The 19,424-nt window shown below is 36.5% G+C and overlaps 1 protein-coding gene across 3 annotated transcripts in view; it reads right to left on the bottom strand.

The window, feature by feature from the left end:
• ptprz1b (protein tyrosine phosphatase receptor type Z1b) overlaps nt 1-19,424 on the bottom strand; it is a 35,745-nt gene that overhangs the window by 3,863 nt on the left and 12,458 nt on the right. The window contains exons 3-28 of one of the 3 annotated variants that reach the window (XM_084111874.1): nt 16,620-16,799; nt 15,988-16,139; nt 15,703-15,798; nt 15,510-15,576; nt 15,275-15,432; nt 12,987-13,137; nt 11,939-12,123; nt 11,644-11,770; nt 11,129-11,181; nt 10,498-11,026; nt 7,820-7,964; nt 6,715-6,806; nt 6,053-6,138; nt 5,702-5,722; nt 5,434-5,530; nt 5,258-5,340; nt 4,773-4,907; nt 4,511-4,645; nt 4,257-4,420; nt 3,230-3,365; nt 2,991-3,137; nt 2,817-2,910; nt 1,725-1,798; nt 1,518-1,646; nt 1,282-1,431; nt 26-168 (exon numbers count right to left, since the gene is read on the bottom strand). In XM_084111874.1, the coding sequence (XP_083968000.1) occupies nt 26-168; nt 1,282-1,431; nt 1,518-1,646; nt 1,725-1,798; nt 2,817-2,910; nt 2,991-3,137; nt 3,230-3,365; nt 4,257-4,420; nt 4,511-4,645; nt 4,773-4,907; nt 5,258-5,340; nt 5,434-5,530; nt 5,702-5,722; nt 6,053-6,138; nt 6,715-6,806; nt 7,820-7,964; nt 10,498-11,026; nt 11,129-11,181; nt 11,644-11,770; nt 11,939-12,123; nt 12,987-13,137; nt 15,275-15,432; nt 15,510-15,576; nt 15,703-15,798; nt 15,988-16,139; nt 16,620-16,799 (3,529 nt within the window). Of the gene's footprint in view, nt 1-25; nt 169-1,281; nt 1,432-1,517; nt 1,647-1,724; nt 1,799-2,816; nt 2,911-2,990; nt 3,138-3,229; nt 3,366-4,256; nt 4,421-4,510; nt 4,646-4,772; nt 4,908-5,257; nt 5,341-5,433; nt 5,555-5,701; nt 5,723-6,052; nt 6,139-6,714; nt 6,807-7,819; nt 7,965-10,497; nt 11,027-11,128; nt 11,182-11,643; nt 11,771-11,938; nt 12,124-12,986; nt 13,138-15,274; nt 15,433-15,509; nt 15,577-15,702; nt 15,799-15,987; nt 16,140-16,619; nt 16,800-19,424 lie in introns of all 3 variants that reach the window. The other 2 variants (XM_084111873.1, XM_084111875.1) reach the window with 2 other exon arrangements.

Genomic DNA, 19,424 nt, shown 5'->3' with positions numbered 1-19,424 from the left:
TTCTGTAAATAAAATGCCACTCTACCCATCATGGATGATGACGGGTCCCTCTCGACGCGAGCTTTCTTCTCTGATGATGTTGATGAGCTCAAAGGAGTTGCTGATGGGACTGTCAGGGTTCGGCCAGCGGGGCGTCTGGTACTGACGCACCTCCAGCACGTAATCGTCCTGTCACAGACGGCCACACAAAACAGTTCTGTTAATCCATAGTCTTAAATGCAACTTTCTTGGAAATACTGAAAATATTAAATGCTTTTTTTTTTTTTTTTTGAGTTTCAAATACATCGAAATCAACAGAAAAATAATACATTTTGCATAAAGCCTTTTTTAGTGATATTATTTTACATTATAATATTGCTGTATACTATAACGTAATATGTCATTTTAAATTAATTATATACAATATTATCATTTGTCATTACTGTAATGTGTCGAGATTTTTTAAACCTGAGTTTCTCCTTACATTTCACACCATTCTCATAAGTGACTCCCATTAGATTCTCATTACTATAATACAGTAGAAATTACTATAATAAAAAGTTTTTATTTAACATTTTATTTAAAAGGCAGTACAACAACTACTACCATTTATTTATTTGCATTTCGGTAATGATAATTGGATTGTACAATGAGCTTAATTGTCATGAAAACAAATGTCACAATAAAAAGAAAATTAAATAAAATGTGCCAATAAATTCATTTTCTTTAATTCTCTTATATATTGTCATTATTGTAAATATTCCAGATGTTTTGAGTTTCTTACATTTCACATCATTCTCATTAGATTCTTATTACTGTAATATATTTTAAATAAAATGTTATTTTAAAGTGATGTACATGTACTTACTATAGTAATAACAGTAAATTATGCATAATTACAAGTAACTAACCTTAAACAAAACTCCAACCCTAACCGTAACTCTACAGTAAGTACATGTAGTTCATTAATATTACTCAATACTTTTCTGAGTAAGTAATTACGTCACCTTAAAATAAAACGTAATCAAAGGCAGCACAACAAATACTGCCATATACATATTCATTGATTTATTTGCATTTTGGTAATGACAATTGGGATGCATCACGAAATGTGTCACGAAAATAATAAATTACACTAAAATATGCAATTAAATGAATTTTCTTTATGCAAAATATTAATATTTATGTGTTGATTTTGGGATGAAATATGATTCCAACATGTTCTTGACTGGTTTTGTGAGATTCACCCAGAGCAGCTGCAAATATTGAGTTTTGGCTACATAAATTAAATAAGTTTTTCACCTTTAGGGCCTCCAAAATGAAATCCTGCACCACTAGCGAATCTTCGTTGGACAGGCACACGCTGTCCTCACCTCTGAAGGTCACAGTGAAGGTCTCACAGCTGATTGGTTGTTCTTTAGTGGGCCAGTACACACACTCTCCCTCTCTGGTCTGTGACGGTCAGGAAATGAGATGCCTTATAATAAATAGGGATGTGTGTAGAACTACAAATGTGTAGAAATGTGTGTGTAACTCACCAAGCTCAGTGTATCAGGCAGGGAAACTATGATCTGTGCGTTGTGATCCCAGATCATCCTCCAGAAGTCCTGTATGGTGTTTGGCAGGGGATTCTGGGTAGCGATGAACTCACGGCTCTGATGGTACCCCTGTAAACGGCACAGACTCATCGAATCACACCATATCACCAAGGAATCTAAACAGGAGCATCAGAAACAGAATCTTACCAATAAATACGAGGCATTGATGTAGTCTGATGATTCTCCAGGTCCTGTAGACAGACTGACCCTTGACCTCTCCACTGAAGCACAGATGAGAAGATAAAGATTAAAGTCACTGAATGACCTCACTGATAATAGACATCTTTAAAAACACATTTAAAAAAAGGGTCTGAAAAAAAGAGAAAGAATAGGGAGTGGAAATCATAAGGAATTTATGATTAGGTTGCTAATAAATTTTGCAAATCAATTCTTATTGCATTGCTAAATTAAGAGATTACTTTAGATTTCAGAAGAACAGTGATAAAAAATGTTTTTTTAAAGAATTAATCTGAATATAATTATTGGCAAAAAAAAAAAAAAAAAAAAACGGGTTACCCTTTCACTTTTTAATAAATAAATACATTAATTAATTGAAATACCATATAAATAAATATGATATATAAATAAAATCTCTCTCTCTCTTTTATCTTTAAAATAAGTAAATAAATAAATAAACAAACAAAATTAAAATACCTATACATTATAAACACATTGTATATTAATAAAGTATATATTAATAATACATAAATAATAATGAATATTTATTTTTTATAAATCAATATTTAAAATAAGTAAATAAATAAATGTATAAATAAAATATATATGTGATTGAATAATTTTTTTTAATAATAAATAACATTGAATATTTATTTTATTTTTTAAAAATTAATATTTAAAGTAAATTAATACATGAATAAATAAATAAAATTAAAAAAATAACTACCTTTTACATATACATAAATATATTCATAAATAAAGTAAATAACAATAATACATAAATAAATAAATAAATGTAATATAATGTAATTAAATATAATTAAATGTTTTAAATCAATATTTTAAATAAATAAATATAATAAATAAATATACAGATTTTTTTAAAATCACTTTAATTTTTATAGATTATATTTATATATGTATATAAATAAATATGATATATTAATTATATAAATTAATAAATAAATAATGTAATACAATAAATATTTTAAATAAATATACAGTATTTAAATAAATAAACAAATGAATGAATGAATGAATGTTTATATTGCACACACTCACCAGGCATAAGACAAGACGTCCTGTTTTTAGATGCATTGCACTCCTTCAAAGCCACTGTGTAGTCACTCTGTTTTGCACAACTCTGACTGACCAGCTACAGGAACAACAGGGAAGACTGATGAATTGCTCAGAGTAATAATGATTAAGAGGGGCTCAATAAACCAAGGGTCTCACCTTTAACTGTTTCTCCAGGCGGGTCTTTCCCGTAGGTCCCGGTATGAGGAGATCAGACACATATGTGTGAATGTGACTAGATGAGACCAGTGTCTCTTTACCCCTGATGGCCTCCACTAAAACATCATGGATGAAGACGTACTGCTCCTGCTCACACACACACAAATATGATGGATGTGTCGTGTTGCATGTGACGTGACAACCTGAAGTATGGTTTGAAATATGGTAGGATGTCATACCTCTGTCTGTACCAGGTAGTTCCTCTGGGTACGAATGTGTTTGAGGAATCCCATTATGTTCACTGTACTTTCCTCCTTTATCTGCTTCAACATGCTGTCGATCACAATGTATGTTCCAGTCCGTCCCACACCGGCACTGCAGATCACAAGTGCACACATTCAAACACATCTTAAAATGTTGTTGTCCCGTCCGCCTCCATTTATAAACTCTCACTCCAAGTCAAGTCACATTTATTTATATAATAGTGCTTTATAGAATACAGATCAAAGCGGCTTCACAGTTTAAAACAAGAAAATACCAGTATTAATGTTGCAAAGGTCTTCAATTACAAAGCAAATACAATTTCAGCTGTAAAGCAGCTCTTAAGAAGACAATAGTGTCATTATTCAGCTCAATAACAATGTCAGTGTTGCAAAGTTATGAAACGAACTCAGTTCAACTATAAAGCAGCTCTACAGAAGATAATAAAATGCAATAGTCAGTTCCAGAAGTAAAAACTCCATTCAATTTCTCCATAGGGAAATAAATTTGTAACCATAACTCATAAACCTTTAAAGACAGACCTACTGTGAGCTACGAGGTTGTTAATCGATGGTATTTGCTTCTGTTGAAGCCGTCAGCCCACATTATTTCAACTTAGTTTTAAAAATAATCATGTTAAAGAGCGGAATTCATGGTGAAAAACTACATTACCCATGATGCTGTACAAAAATTCCACCAATCAGAGTCTAAACAAGCTTGTTAGTCCCACCCACTCCCATGAATGAGTCTCCCTACGCTCTCAGAATACTTAAATAATTTAATATATGTGCATATTTTGCAATAAACGTAAAATTTATTGTTTATATATACTCTAGAGTGTCATTATTCAGCTCAAGTCAGTTCAGTTCAATAACAGTGTGAATTTTGTGGAATTTATTAATTATGGTTTTATTTTATTCTCATCCAATACTGTCTGTGCAGTCAGATCGATGACCATAACTTCACACCATAATAACTTTCTGCTTAATAACTACTGGTGTCTACCTGCAATGCACCACTACAGGCCCCATATCAGCTGTCCTGGCCTGTGAGGACGCCCGCACAAAAGACAGCAGGGGAAGAGTGTATTCTGGGACGCCCATGTCGGGCCACTGAGTGTAATGAAAGTGAAGCACCGTCCTCTCCTGACTGCGGCCCTTCTGTGAACCCTAGTGGTGGAAAAAGACAACGAAAAGTGTTGAGGACGAGAATATCCTCAAGGTTTTCTGGTGACGGTGATGTAAGGCGTAGCTACTGACCTTCTTGACGTTAACGTTCCTCAAGGTGAATGTCCTCTGCGTGTAGTAGGCAAGAGTTTTGGTGCTCTTCATCGTGACTAGGAAGCATCCATAGTCTTCCTGATTCTCAAGGGGCCAATATTGATCACACTTTCTCTGTTTGACACACACACCCGCCTCATGAGATTTAAATAACATTGGTTTGGTTATCTCATTACACCACTTTATCATTACTTTATTTTGTCACCCAAAACCATCTAAATCAAGTGATGAAAAGCATTACCCGGCCCTTCTCCACCAGGTTAGTGATCATGACAATCACACCAACGTTTTGCTCCCATATCATCCTCCAGAAGTCCTCCAGACTGCCTTTCAGTGGCCCCTGGGCAGCTATATACGCTTTCGGCTGATTGTAGCCCTAAAGAGAACCATTCACAAACAGACCGTGATCATACCAACACTAGTAGAGACAGACCGATTAATATGCCAAATATTTGGCCATTTTTTAATATATATGGAAGCTTGTTTCCGCCACGGAATGAAAATTAAATATGATAAGTGTGACTTTTTAATCTCACAATTGGACTTGTTTTTTTTACCCTCAAAATTGCAAGTTTATATAGGCAACATACACCCTGTAAACTTTCAGCAGTGACAACCGCATTAAAATACGGGAGTGAATCCCCTAAATCATCATTCTATGTGATTGTTGACTAATGTAATTATATATAAAAAAATTAAAAAAAATCAAATATAGTGTACACTTACATCCACATAGTTGGCATTAATGTAGTCCCCTGTCTTTCCATCTTTGTCAGAGTTTTGAGAAAGTTTAACTCGACTGTGATCATCTGAGAGTACAAAAGCAGAAGGCTGTTAGTCGTGTTTTTAGTTTTTTATAAATGCATGTACATCTCTTATATTAGTATGGATGAGTGATATACAGGCCAGGATATTAATGTATCTGTTCTTGCTCTTATTGTCTGGGTGGATGGAGCTGTCCGCAGTGATGCTGATGTCCGCCGTACAGCCCTGAATCTCCTGGAAGAAACGTTTCAAGCATAACTCAGATCATAACCGTTACCAAACTATTTGACTTTATCATGCACACTAACCATGCAAAGAGCAACACTGACACGCCAATACAATGAACAGAAGAATAACAACAATGTAAAAGAATAAGTAACACTAAACAAGGGAGATGTGTCTTACCTCGTAAGACTCTTTCAAGATCTAATAAGGGAGGGGGTGAGAATGCAGAAGAGCACAATGAAAGTCCAGGACAAACAGAGAGGCAGGTACAGGTACATGAGGCACGTTTGCATGTGTTTTCATGCTACAGACGGGTTTAGACAGGGCTGTCGCTCTGTGTGGGTGTCCATGCAGTCAGTGGAGCCACAGTGAACAGTGTTCCCACATCACCTCTTTACATGCTGCCCCATAGCACTTATATACATGAATTCACTGTTTTATATTTTTACATGGCATTATAGGATGCAGTGTTTAAGGTTACGCATTTAGAAACGTCAAGAAAACTGACTAAGGAGTGAAAATCCCAAGTACCTCAAATTTTTTGGAGAACATGTGATTTGCGTGAAGATCAGCGACATGTTTCACGAAATCCTTAACAGGGAGAGCTTCATTATCCTCTGGTATCAAAAAGAAAACAATTATTTAGGAATACATAAATACATATCAAATTATTAATAATAAATACAATTATTTATTTAAAAACATTACAATTTATTATAAAAGTAATTGTATTTTTAATTAATAAATCATTTTACTTATTTATTTATTTGTATTTATTCATAAAATGTTTAAAAATTACAATTACTTAAGTTAGTTTATTTTAAAAATGATTGTAAGTAGTTGTGCTTTTTGATAAATAAATAATTTATTTTTCAATGAATAACTAATAAAATTAATTTGTTCAATAAAATAAATACGATGAACTATAAACAAACAAATAAATATTAATAATAAATAAATACAATTATTTATTAAAAATACAATTACTTAATAAATACATAAATTAGTTTATTCAGTATAGAAGTAATTGTAATTAATTGTATTTAATAAATAAATTATTTATTTATTTAGTTTTAAATAATAAATAACTGTTTGTTTAAATATATAAATAAATAGCTGCTAAGACATGAAAGAAAAAATATAATAATATATAATATTAATAATCTGTCTGAATGGGAGTGTAAGTTTGTTACCTGTAGGTAGAAGAAGAGGGGTTGATGGGGCTGATATGGCACGGGCTGAATTGTTGTCCTCTACATAAAAATGTGCCGTTTGAAAGCATCTCCTATAAGATACAGATGCAAATATTACAGCAATTTTTGTACTTTATTACAGGTAAAAATAATGAGTATTACAAAAAAACTCAAAAGTAAAATGTATGGATGCAATACAGTAATGAGAATTGTCATGAAAATAACGTCGCAATGCAAAAGATATTAATGCTCCCAAAAAAATCCTTAAAGGTGCAGTAAGTGATTTCTGAGAAACACTGTTGAAAAAGGATCGGACCAAGCCATAACACTCTTGTAGCCAATCAGCAGCAGGGGGCGTATACATTTATGATGGGGGAGGAGAGAGAGTAAACAAGAGGGAGGTTGAAGAAAGGCTGTAGATAGAGAGATGGCTGAGAGACATTACAAAAGAGAAAAGGTCAGAGGAATATCACTGAAAAAAGAAGGGCTATGATCAGGCAAGAGCTTTAGGACCTGCCTTAATATTAGAAAAGCTTTCCAGCGCTGGAGAGACCCAAGCGGGAAGTCCTGAAGTTGCATTGTTTCTGCTCCATTCGTGAGCAACATTGGTTTTACTATGTTTCAGAGAACCAAGATATGCTGTTGTTGTAATGTTACCTTTAGTGACAGGACAGTTTTAAGTGTCATTGTTTGTCTGGAGCTGGTGTGATGCTGGCGGCTAACAACAAACTCTTGCTTGTATATACTCTTGTGTACAGTATGTTCATTTTTGGTTCTTCCTTGACGTTCCTTCGTCATCTTCGCTTGATTTTTTTGCAAAGAATTAATTTGCTTAGCTTTAGCTATGATAAAGAGAAACCCACTCTTGTATTGCATGTTCGTGCATTTTGGGGGTGGATCAATGAAAGGAGGGGTGTGTTTGTTTGGGTTGATTTCAGATATCATCAGTGTTTCTCAGAAATCACTTACTGCACCTTTAAAACGGGTAAATTGTCATCTGGACATGTTTTTGTGAGTTTGTGAGATTTTAGAGTATAGGTGAATCTAGTGTATGCAATCTCAAAGCAAACGTTCACACACTGACGTGTGTTTGAAGAGTTAATACCTCCAGTAGATGAGAATGCCCACCAGCACCAGCAAACACAGGGTAGTGAGTGTGGATATCACAGCCAGAGGAACAACGGTCCTTTTCTCTTTCTCTGTTCCTTCCACCATCCCGACACGAGACTCCGGACTGCTGTTACTCGCCTCTGACGATGGAAACAGGAGCAAAACAGTCCTTAATAAATCCATTAATGAGCGATCTTATGGTAAAATAATATTAATACATAATATAGACATAATATTAAACATATTCAAGGAGCTAAAAAATCTGTGGTTATGTTTACATGCCAAATCCAACTGCTAGCTCATGGAGAATGAAATTATCCTATCAATTGCTTCACCTCAATAAAAAAAAGACATTAACTGCAATATTTTCTCATCTTAAAGGGCACCTATTATTTTACCTTCCCTTTAGTGTCTAATAAAGCAGTTTGTGCATGTAAACGATCAAAGCGCAAAGTCCATGCCAAAAGGAGTTCATCTTTCCAACAGAAAACACTTGCCTGATCCTGCCATTATTTCTGTGACTTAGTTACATCATCATGTTACATATTTGCATAATGCCCGCCTACTGGTTGCTTTGGCCCATGTGTTTTGTTCTCCAAATGTTTTGACACCATGTACGAGTTTTACCTGTATTCTGGTCTTCCTCTGACTCTCGGATAGTGAGTTCAGGAATTATGAGTTGTATGGGAATATCATCGATTTGAGGGGTCACTGACCCTCCTTGACCTGAGCCAGTGTCAGATTCAGCTGACCAGGTCACCCATGAGAGAAAAGCCTGGTTTTCTGGTTCTTCGGTGGTGGCATCCTCTCGCTCGCTCTCAAAGTAGAAAGTAGAGGACAGTCCCTCGTTATTTTCATCTCCAGTTTTGCTCAGATCTGAGTCTTTGGGAGCCGATCGGGTTTGGCCGAGCTCCCATTCCCGATCGAGCTCCTCCAGGAAGATCGCGGACCCTGATCCGCTGAACTCTCCCTGCCCGTCTGAAGAAGGCACTTGAGCAGATCCCTCATCCAAAAAGATGGTTGGGTAGCGGGTGGAGTATACATTGAGATTTGTGGCATCTCGAGCCGTCGATACCCTTTGATTACTGAGCGATGTGGCTGTAACAAACACGTCTAAAGAGTTAAGACTTCAACTCTCCGCTAAAAAAACATTTACGGCGGAGGAAAGAAGTGCTTGGATTGGAAGAAACAAAACCAATCAAACTGGTCTAGCATATCTTGAAATACCTAAAGCCACAGCATAGGGGCGCCATCACCATGTGCAAGAGAAAGAAGGCAAAGGTTGAATGCACAAGAGCAAGAGAGCAACCGCCACCGCGTTCAACATTTGAAGAGTGAGCCAACCAGCCGAGAAGAGAGAGTCCAGCAGGTGCATTTAAGCTTTTCCAGAATATTTGTGGCACAAAATGGCAGTAACAATTGCACCACCGTCACGTTGAGCACAGTGCGTTTCTGCAAGTTTGACTATTAACAGTGATTCCCAACCAGGAGTAACAGATTTAGAAAGACAGTTTTGGTTTATTAAACCTGTATGTTTTTGTTACCTATAAGTTGTAACTTTTCATTAACATTTGTACAAATGACAATGTATTCACTTGTGGGTAATATTTCATACTTATTGAGCTTCTTCTGTATTTAAATTCCTCTATAAAATAGTGATATTTGTGAAGTGTCTCGTCTGGGTTTCATTTTTAAACAAATTCACCACTAGATCTTAAAGAAAATTTCTCTGGAACTGTCAAAACTTGTGAACAGTACTTGCAACTAATATAATATAATAATAATAATAATGAGATAAAAGGCCACTTAAGTGCACTTAAAGAGTACACTTTCAATGTACTTTCAAAGTGTGTTAAGAAAAACTTCTAAAAAGTGCACTTTGTAATGTCAAATAATTTTCTTTTAACTTTAAAATACATTTTAAATCATTATAATTTAATAATCCTTTGTTATGCTTTTAATAAGCACTTATTTTGATATGTTGACTAACATACTAAAATCCCATTTTAGTTATGATTATGATTAATTATTAGTAATTATATATAATTCAATTTGTTTAAAAAAAAACTAATTGCATTTCGTATTATTTTAACTATATTTGCGAATGACATGCAATTAATACATTAAATTCAGTTCACATTTAAGTATATATATATTTGAAAGCATATTTTCTCTAATAAGTTCTCTTTTTAAAAGTATGCTAACATCTACTTCTTTTTCACAAGGGTGCGGTTTATGAAGGAGTACTTAAAGGGATAGTTCACCCAAAAATGTACTCACCCAGAACCTGTATTCATTTATTCCTTGTGCTGAACACAAAAGCATATATTTTGAAGAATGTTGGTAACCAAACAGTTTCTGGTCCCATTGATTGCCAGTATTTTTTTTATATACAATGGAAGTCAATGGGGAAAATATATTACCAAAATATCTTCCTTTATGTTCAAAAGAGGAAAGAACATCTTGAGGGTGAGTAAATGATGTGGTAAGTGAACTATCCCTTTAAGATGAAAACTGTTGGGAAACACTGCTCTTTAATGATGCAATCATCGAACTACTCAGCTACTATTGTTTGATTTTACATAACCAGAGTTTCCATCACTTTCCTGCAAGCAAGTTAGCATTTAGCGAAAGGTTTTGTCTAGGCAAACACCCTGATCAAGATTGTCTTACCGTTAAACAGGGGCTGAGTGGTCTGAGAAATGATCTTCATAGATGATCCAGTAGTCGCAGTGCTTGCATTAGCTGTTGAAGTTGCATTCACTGCAGGGGTGATGGTGGTCGTCTTCACTGGCTGTTTTGGCACCAGTCGTCCAAATGCAGAAGTGTCTTGGTCCTGAGCATCTGGCGGTGCAGTGAGAAGGTTGTTCAGATCTGGTGTGGCTTTTGTGGTGCTGGTGTTGAGGACGTCCTCATAGTAGACGTCTGTGACCACCATGTCGCTGTGGGGAAGGTGGCCGCTCTCCTCTGGGATGAGTTTGCTCAGTGGCCGCTTGGTTTCATTTCCGGTCTTATTTTGGTCAGGTGACCATGACAGCGAAGACTCCTCTGTAATTTTTCCTCTGACTGTACTGGGGGTTGTCCTGACAACGGGAAAAAGGAAGCCTGGTTGGTCTGTCACTGTGGTGATGGAGATGGAGCTTCCGGAATCACGGATGAGGGTCCGGCTGGGCGGAGACTTAGAAGGAGGGGGAGATGTTCCCTGAAAACAAAATACATAAAGCTCATAAAAACCATAAAGATGCTCATGATGCAATCATTTATGAATAGTTTTATAATTTACATTCAGAAGAAAAAAATGCACCTCATTATATTCCTCTGATTCTGTTAAATCACCAAAGGGATCAGGCTCATTTACTGTAGGGTCAAAGAAAATATCAGTGAATTAATTCAAAGGGAAAAAAATTATAATAATACTGTATAATAGGGTGAATGACACTAAATATCTGGGTTATATTTCCCCCCAAAACAACTCAAATATTCAAAAAGATTTTTTTGTACAAAATAAAATTATTGAATCACATTTTCCTGGCAATTAAGCACAACCCCCCCTATATATATATATATATATATATATATATATATATATATATATATATATATATATTATATTATATTATATTATATTATATTATATATATATATATATATATATATATATATATATATATATATATATATATATATATATATATATTTATTTATTTATTTATTTATTTAATTTTATTTTTTACTTTTGATATTGGTGTGAAATTTGATCCAGACATTTTTTTGAATTTTTTGTGAGATTCTCCCATTTTTGGTTTGATTCAGCATTACCAGGGTCTTCAAGAGGCATGTCCACAATAACCTGGTCACTCATTTTTCCGGTCAAGCCATTCGTGCACAGCGCCACCACTTGGACAACATAGCTACTGTTCGCTAGCAGATTATGAATAATGGCCCCCTGAAAAAAAAAAAAGAGAATACAATTTCATAACACCTGTTTTTAACCATCAGTACTAGTCTAACCATGAACTATCAGCTATCATGTAACAATGTTGACTGAAATATCCAAGCTTCAGTCAACACAGTCATATTAAACGCCTCACGTGGATGGGCTAAAAGTACTCACCACATCCTGGTCTCCGTCTGTCAGATACTGTTGTTTGGGTGGGTCTTTGCCCTGGAGTCTTTGGTAGGTGACGGAGTAGCGCTCGATAGCGGTGTCATAGACGGCCCGTGGCCTTTCCCACGTCACCACGATGCCGGTGTAGTTCTCAGAGTCTGCCTGCACGTTCTGTGGTTCGGAGCTGCACACTAAACACAGAAGAGCTTGAAATTACATTGAACTGACTTGAGCTGAATAATTACAGCTATTTGAACAGTTTGAAACTTCGTTTCATAATTGATGAACTTTTCACAGTTATTGCTGAACTGAACTCAATCAACACTAAACCGAACTGAGATGATTTAAGGGTTAGTTCATGCAAAAATGAAAATTCGGTCATTAATTACTCACCCTCGTGTCGTTCCAAACTCATAAGACTTTTGTTCATCTTTGGAACACAAATGAAGATCTTTTTGATGAAATCTGAGAGCTTTCTGTCCCTCCCTTGACAGCAATGCAACTGACACTTTGACGCTTGATGAAGCGATCGTAAAACTAATCCATATGAATTAAGCGGTTTAGTCCAATTTTTCTGAGAAGACATGATTGCTTTATATGATGAACAGATTGAATTTAGGCTTTCATTCACATATTCCAAAGATGAACAAAAGTCTTATGGGTTTGGAACGACACGAGGATGAGTAATTAATGACAGAATATTGTTATTGGATCATGCTTTCGTTCTAATGAGTCGTAACTTCAGTCAAATATCAGTAACTTACAAAATTTCTTCTAAATCAACTCTGTTTGAAACAGAATTGCTGCATTTGTTTTCTTGGAAAAGCTCCAAAGTGTGGTTTCCAGGCAACACACATTCACTGCAGGGTTTTTAAAAAGCGCAAAAAGCACGTGTGTCCACGGTCAGAGGAGGAGGAGATGCATGCGAACACTCGATTTGACCTTGAGAGATGACCTCTCACTCCTCTCCGATCCTTATTTTATGTATCACAGGCACATACTTGTTTCTGAATGTCTAGTTAGGCTGGGCGGTGTGAGTGAGTATTATACATACTGGGTGCAGGGACTTCCTCTGTGCCTGTGTAGGATGAAAACACTTGTCCCGTGAACTGCTGTTGTTGTTCTCTGTAGTTATTTTGCAGGTAGTCGGTCAACATGACGTATCCGGCCTGCTGTATGGTCATCACCTCACAGAAGACCTCCAGCTACAAATATACAAAAATGCACGAATAATGAGACGATAAAAAAGACAAGATTACAAGACCTTGCTTAAAGTTGAATAATAATAGTAATTCTGTCAGTGAATTAGTGTTTGGCATGGTAATGGATATGACAATGTTGATATGTTTAGATCCGCTACGCTTCTGCTGCTGCTGTTGCAGAGCAAGTACAGGACTTGCTACTGCTAATACACACACGACACGCTGCTGTGAGCAAGTAAGACATGCTGCTGATGTACAATATAGCATACATGAATTACCCGTAGCAGATCTATACAGGTGGAGCTGGGGAAGGTGGAGGGTTTCTGAAAGCATGTTGCAACTGCTACAGAAATGCTGAACAGTATTTGAAGGTTGAGCAGCGAGCTCATTGGCTACTGATACAGCAGGAACCAATCAGCTGTGCCCTATAGAGAATGATGTGATTGCATGAATGTTGAGTTAAAGCAACACTAAGGAACTTTTCCTCTTCGGTCCCCCTACAGGTTGGAAGCGGAATTGTCCATTACCGCTGTCGTAAATAATTTCGCCGCCCGCAGCCTACTGTCGCACGCACGCTCGCTGTTTATCTAGCACCGGCTTTGGAATGAACGATGTCCACTGACAAGGTAGAGTATGTTGCATGATTTTATGAAAGTATGATGTATTGCGACATCAGAAACGAAGAAAAACTAAATAATGACTATTGTAACGCTATTGTAAAGTCAAATTTGTAGTTTTCTTATGTCTCATTCGAACTACAGAAACGCGACCCGGTTTGGCAAACTTGCATGGTGTGGTTATAGCAGATATAGGGCTGCAAAGCGAATCCAGAAGTGCCTTTCACCCTGTTACGACTTGATGAACCACTGACGCGATTTTGGAAACATTATTTTAAGGTAAAAAAATGTTCCTTAGTGTTGCTTTAAGGACCGATCAGCATGCACCATCTAGAGTTTCATGACAGAACTTTGTATTAATAATAATAATAATAATAATAATAATAATCATCATAATGTAAAATGTAGTATTTTGTCAAATACTTTTGAAATAACATTAAATAAAAATACACAAATACATAAATAAGATATTGGAAAATATATACAATCAACAAACATATAAATAAATTAAGAAGACAATTAAATACATACAAAATGTACAGTCAGCAGTCCTTGTGACCAAATAAACACTTATTTTTAGATGATGACTGGCTGACTATATATAATCTCACAAGTTAGTAATGTCTGGATACTAACCAACTTACTAAAACTAACTAACTAAAACTAACAAAATAACTAACTAAAGCTAACTAACTTACTAAAACTAAATAACTATCTTAAACTACTTAACCAAAACTAACTAAATTGTGCAAGAAGAGCATTAAACAACAAATGAGAGATGCAACAGACCAATCATAATTCAGAGAGCAATGTTACAACAAAAATGACAGAGCATGTATCCAAATTAGCTTGCACAACCAAATTTACTAACAAGTTCATTTATTTATTTATTTTCTTTATATTGACTGTATTTAAATTGGAATCAAGATGAATGAGGGTGAGTAGCTTTATATGCACGAGTGAATTTATGCAAATGCTGAACCAGTGCTAAAGATTCATCAGCTATACTTAAGCGTGCCTGTGTTTCGCCCCATCAAATTTTCATGCCCAAGAAACAGGCTGTGTTTAAAGTGGATTAGGCATGAGAGCGAAGAAAAAAATAGCTACACAACCGCATGACAAAAAAAACCCTCCTCGCATCTTAAAACTGAGCTTTAAAGTGCATCTGGATAAGAGGGGCAAAGTTGCGTCCCCTCCACTGAGGGCTTATCTCTGATCCACACGTCAGGCGGCGGCCAGCTGAAATATTAATGCACACGCCTCCGTTTGCTCAAGAATAGCTTAAAGGGGCTGTCAGGGATGTATTCACCACGCTCCATTTTTAGGAGAGGGGTTTCGCTCTCTCTCTCTCTCTCGCGCGCACTTTCTTTCTCTCGGTCTCTCACACACACAAACACAAAAGAGCCATTGGCTGCAATAGTGACCCCAAACTTCTCACTAGCCTGATCTTCAAGACTCTTCTGACTTTATTTAGCCAAATTATGTGTTGCACTTGCACAGAAAATAATCGGAGATGTCCTGACCTGGGTTTCTGAGATGGCCACTGTGTTTTTAAACACGATCCACTCCACGTTCTCCGAGCAGGGTGGCGCGGTGAGTGAGCCATTGTACATGAAGTATTTTTCGGGGGACTGTGGAAGCAGAGGCCGCAAAGAAAACGCTTCCAGAGGGCTGCTTTTACCTTAATGTCAGATAGAAGCATGTTATTGCAGATGAATTTGAAATAACGCAAATGATATGTGGAAAAAAAGGATGTACCAAATCGGCTCACGCTGTTCACCCCGTCAATGATGGCCACATAATCCTGGTTGTCTTCAATGCTGGCCTAAGGAACAGATCAAACTTTAAAGTCATTATAATAAAAAGGTTACAGATGCACCATGGTGACGTTATATGGATTAATAAACAGTGTGTATAAGCGTGTATGATGTTCGCAGGGTGAAAATATCACCTCAAAAAAGACAGCTACAGCAGCTATCTTTCCTCCGCTACTTATCGCCTCGTCTATGGATTCAAACTCCTCTTCATCAAAACAATATATCTGCATCTGAGAGAGAGAGAGAGAGAGAGAGAGACTCACTTCCATATATTTAATTTATATTCAACATGAGTTCATATTTGACTTTTATTTTATCACAGTATGATTAGTGGGAAATGAAATGAATGCAGTTCCATGTTATCCTCAATCGTACAGAGAACCTGATTCACTGTGATTTATACGTGTGGTGAAGTTTACCTCCAGAGGGAAGCTGTTGCCGTTGAGGCTGTGTTCAGAGCCGTCTGCAGTGGCGTTACATCGGCCCCAATGGAACGTGATCCTGCCCACTTTAAACCTGGATCTGAGCCCACCTCCACTTATGAAGTACTGACCGTTCAGACTGATTACCACTGAGAAACACGATACACACACACACACACAAACTCAATGACTGTGAGTCCATACGCAAATGTGTTCTAATTGCTCATACTTCAGCTTTCATCTCTTCGCCTTGATAAAAGATTAATTTTAAGCTGAGCCTTTTGTGCTGGAATAATCTGTCATTCTCACAGTGTCAAATCAGAACAAAAGGTTCAGTGCAAGCTTTTCTTCTGTGCTCCTGTAAAAGCACAGACCATCCAAAGCCACCCAGCTGCCATTCAAAGGTAAGAAAAAGAAATACGATTGTCATTTCAGGAGATTTTATTCTTCAGCAGCTCCATTAGTCCGTCAGCGATTAATCTCAGGTCGTAATTGCATTCATCGGGCGACATCGCTCTGGGGAGTTAACCTGTCAGTATAATTTCACTGAGTGCCGTTTAAAAAGCGGTTTTATCCCCAACTGAACAAACGTCTTGTAAACACCAGAAACCCAGTGAGGGTGTGCAGACCTGTTTTGCCATCATTGGTGATGGTGGTGGAATCGGCGGTGGGCTGTTCCCAGTTCTCCAGATGCAGGTTCTGGTACTGCATCCTAACCTGAGTGAACTCCTCACTGATGTCAATGGGAGACTGTCTGGCATTGCCGCAGACTGGATATTTCTTTGTCCAATGCTTCTGGTTTAGGGCCCCTGTAAAGAGTAAGGGTGTGACAAATGAACAAGGGAATAATCTTGCAACAAATCAGATAAAGATTTGTTGTCTTAATTAATGCAGCAAAACGTTTAGATTCATTCATTTATATGGATCCATAAGGCAAAGGTGCAATAACCAGCCAACATTTCTGTCTTTGACCATTTAAATCACCTTTATTTGTTCATTTAAATAGTCACACAATGTGCCAATATTCATTAAAAAGAAAAATATAGTCTCAGTTAAACCGCCACCGGAAGCCAGTTATTTTCTAAAATAACTGAAAATGTGTTCGTCAGAAAAAAGATTGACATATGCATCTCGAACGGCTTGAGGTGAGTAAATCATGGCTTAAATATCATTTTTGGGCGAACTATCCCTTTAATGAGCTCATAACTTCTTGTATAATCCAAGAACTGCTAAAATGCTAAACAAAAGCTAGCCTGGAAATCCAGACCTAAATCTGAAAGATTAATGGTCTGGCGTCGACTAATGAAAATCGGCCAGCTCGAGGGGCGGCACCAAGCATGCATTTGAAAATCTCACTGCACGCAATTGGATAACACTACGACCAATCACAAGTTATCAAGTTACAAGTTAACTCTGGATTACCAGGGTAAACAAAAGCAGTTTTACGAATAGAAAGAGCAGCAGCTATCCCAAAAAAAATTACGTGGATGAGCTACAACAGTTAAAATTACGTGGATGAGCTACAACAGTTAAAATTATGTGGATGAGCTACAACATGTCTTAAGTGCATTCAGAATTTTTGGTTTTGGCAGAGTTTTCATTTCGGTGCATAATATACATAAGTTTCTCCATAACAACATTGCTTGTCAACTATCCTTACGTTAAAATGTTAAGCATGGAAAATGCAATGCTTTTAAATGCATTATAGTCCTTATAAAGAATCTAAAAGTTCCATTTAATATATTAATATTTATTAGATGTAGTTTATTAAAGCATTTGCCAAAGCTGTGACCTAGTGTTCAGTAACACATTGTGGGTCAAATTTCTGTTTCAGCATTTTCCAGATCTTCTTCTGAGTATAATGTTCTGTTCTATCTATTGTAAACTATAAATAAAAGGCCAAAAATATAAAATAATGGCATATGGCAGCAAACTGAGGCACATGGTATGGCATATGAAGAGTCAGTGCTGATCAGAGCAAAATAATGCCACTTGCAGTGGTGTTGAACACATATAGTGAACACTATGGCATATCACACTGACTTCACCAGATGATAAACTCACGGAGCAGATGGCAATGGGTCACACATCACTGAACAAGCACGAGCAATAAACCGCACACACACACACAAACAAACACATCTGATTAAAATTGTCCCCGAGGACGCCTCTTTAACTACACGATGAAACGTAAGATCTGAATTAGCAGCTTTAATGTTCCCTGGCAGGACAATTACAGTGTATATTTTCACAGTGATTTCACTTTCACCTCCCGAGCTGGCCGTTAATTCTTCACCCACTAAAGCTACAACATAATTAATATGTCTCTAAAAGGCTATTAAGGATTAGGCTGAGAGGACAGAACCACATCCTCGAGGTGCTTAATATCGACATGCGAGACAAACGTCTGCTATTAGCCTGATTGATGGCGTCCACATTCAACAGGAAAACAGCGTCTGCTGGCAAAATGAACTACGAGTCTGTCAGGTTACAGCGGTGCAGCATCTGGCCCAGCAGACACACACACACGCCGCGACGTGGATACGCTGTATCAAAGAGAACGGCTGCTGCTATGGTAACCGGTAGAGATGTGGCATAAATGCAGAGCCTGAAGTCATTTAAAGGATTCTGAGACCTCTGGGCTGTTCTGACATTTCGAATATTTCTGTTGCAATAACAGGTAGGATGCGCTTTGGCCTTTGAAGCAATCTGCCGTTTCATGACGCATGGGAATGAACAGTCGCATATGGGAATGGTTATTGTGGAATCCTCCCCCTCCATAATGACACCCTGATCCATCCTAACATTCAGTCTGATTACACCAGCCAATTATCCACAACAGTTTCCTCTCAATTTCCACTGAGGAAGGTCAGCAAAGGACAGAAGTAGCACACAACCGTTGTGAACTACAAATTAAAAAAGGAGCAGTTGTTCACAAAAAAACACACCTTGTCTGATGGTTAACAATTGATTAATACAATATAATTAGAAATATAATTATTTATAATATTCATATTACATATGATTTTATATAATTATAAGTAATATAAATCTAATTAATTATATAAATATAATAAATTAATGCAAATCTAAAATAATATCAATGCTAATAATCAAATATATGTAATAAAAATGTATATATACACATACATACATATATATATATATATATATATATATATATATATATATATATATAGAGAGAGAGAGAGAGAGAGAGAGAGATATTTTTAACATTATTTCATAATTTGGCAGCAGGTATATTAGGCTGCTGTCACTTTAAGACCTGATGCAAGGATCCATTATACTGTTAAACATGTGTTTTCTTTCTCAACTGTTTACGTTCACTAAAAATAAATCTGACTGTGTTTAAGTGAATACTCGCCATGACCGGCTTTTTGACATTATTTTGTGTGTATTTGACTGATTAAACA

This window comes from Abramis brama, assembly GCF_963993115.1.
Source record: "Abramis brama genome assembly, chromosome: 4".
Classification (NCBI taxonomy): domain Eukaryota; kingdom Metazoa; phylum Chordata; class Actinopteri; order Cypriniformes; family Leuciscidae; genus Abramis; species Abramis brama.
This window is presented reverse-complemented; position numbering and strand designations above follow the sequence as displayed.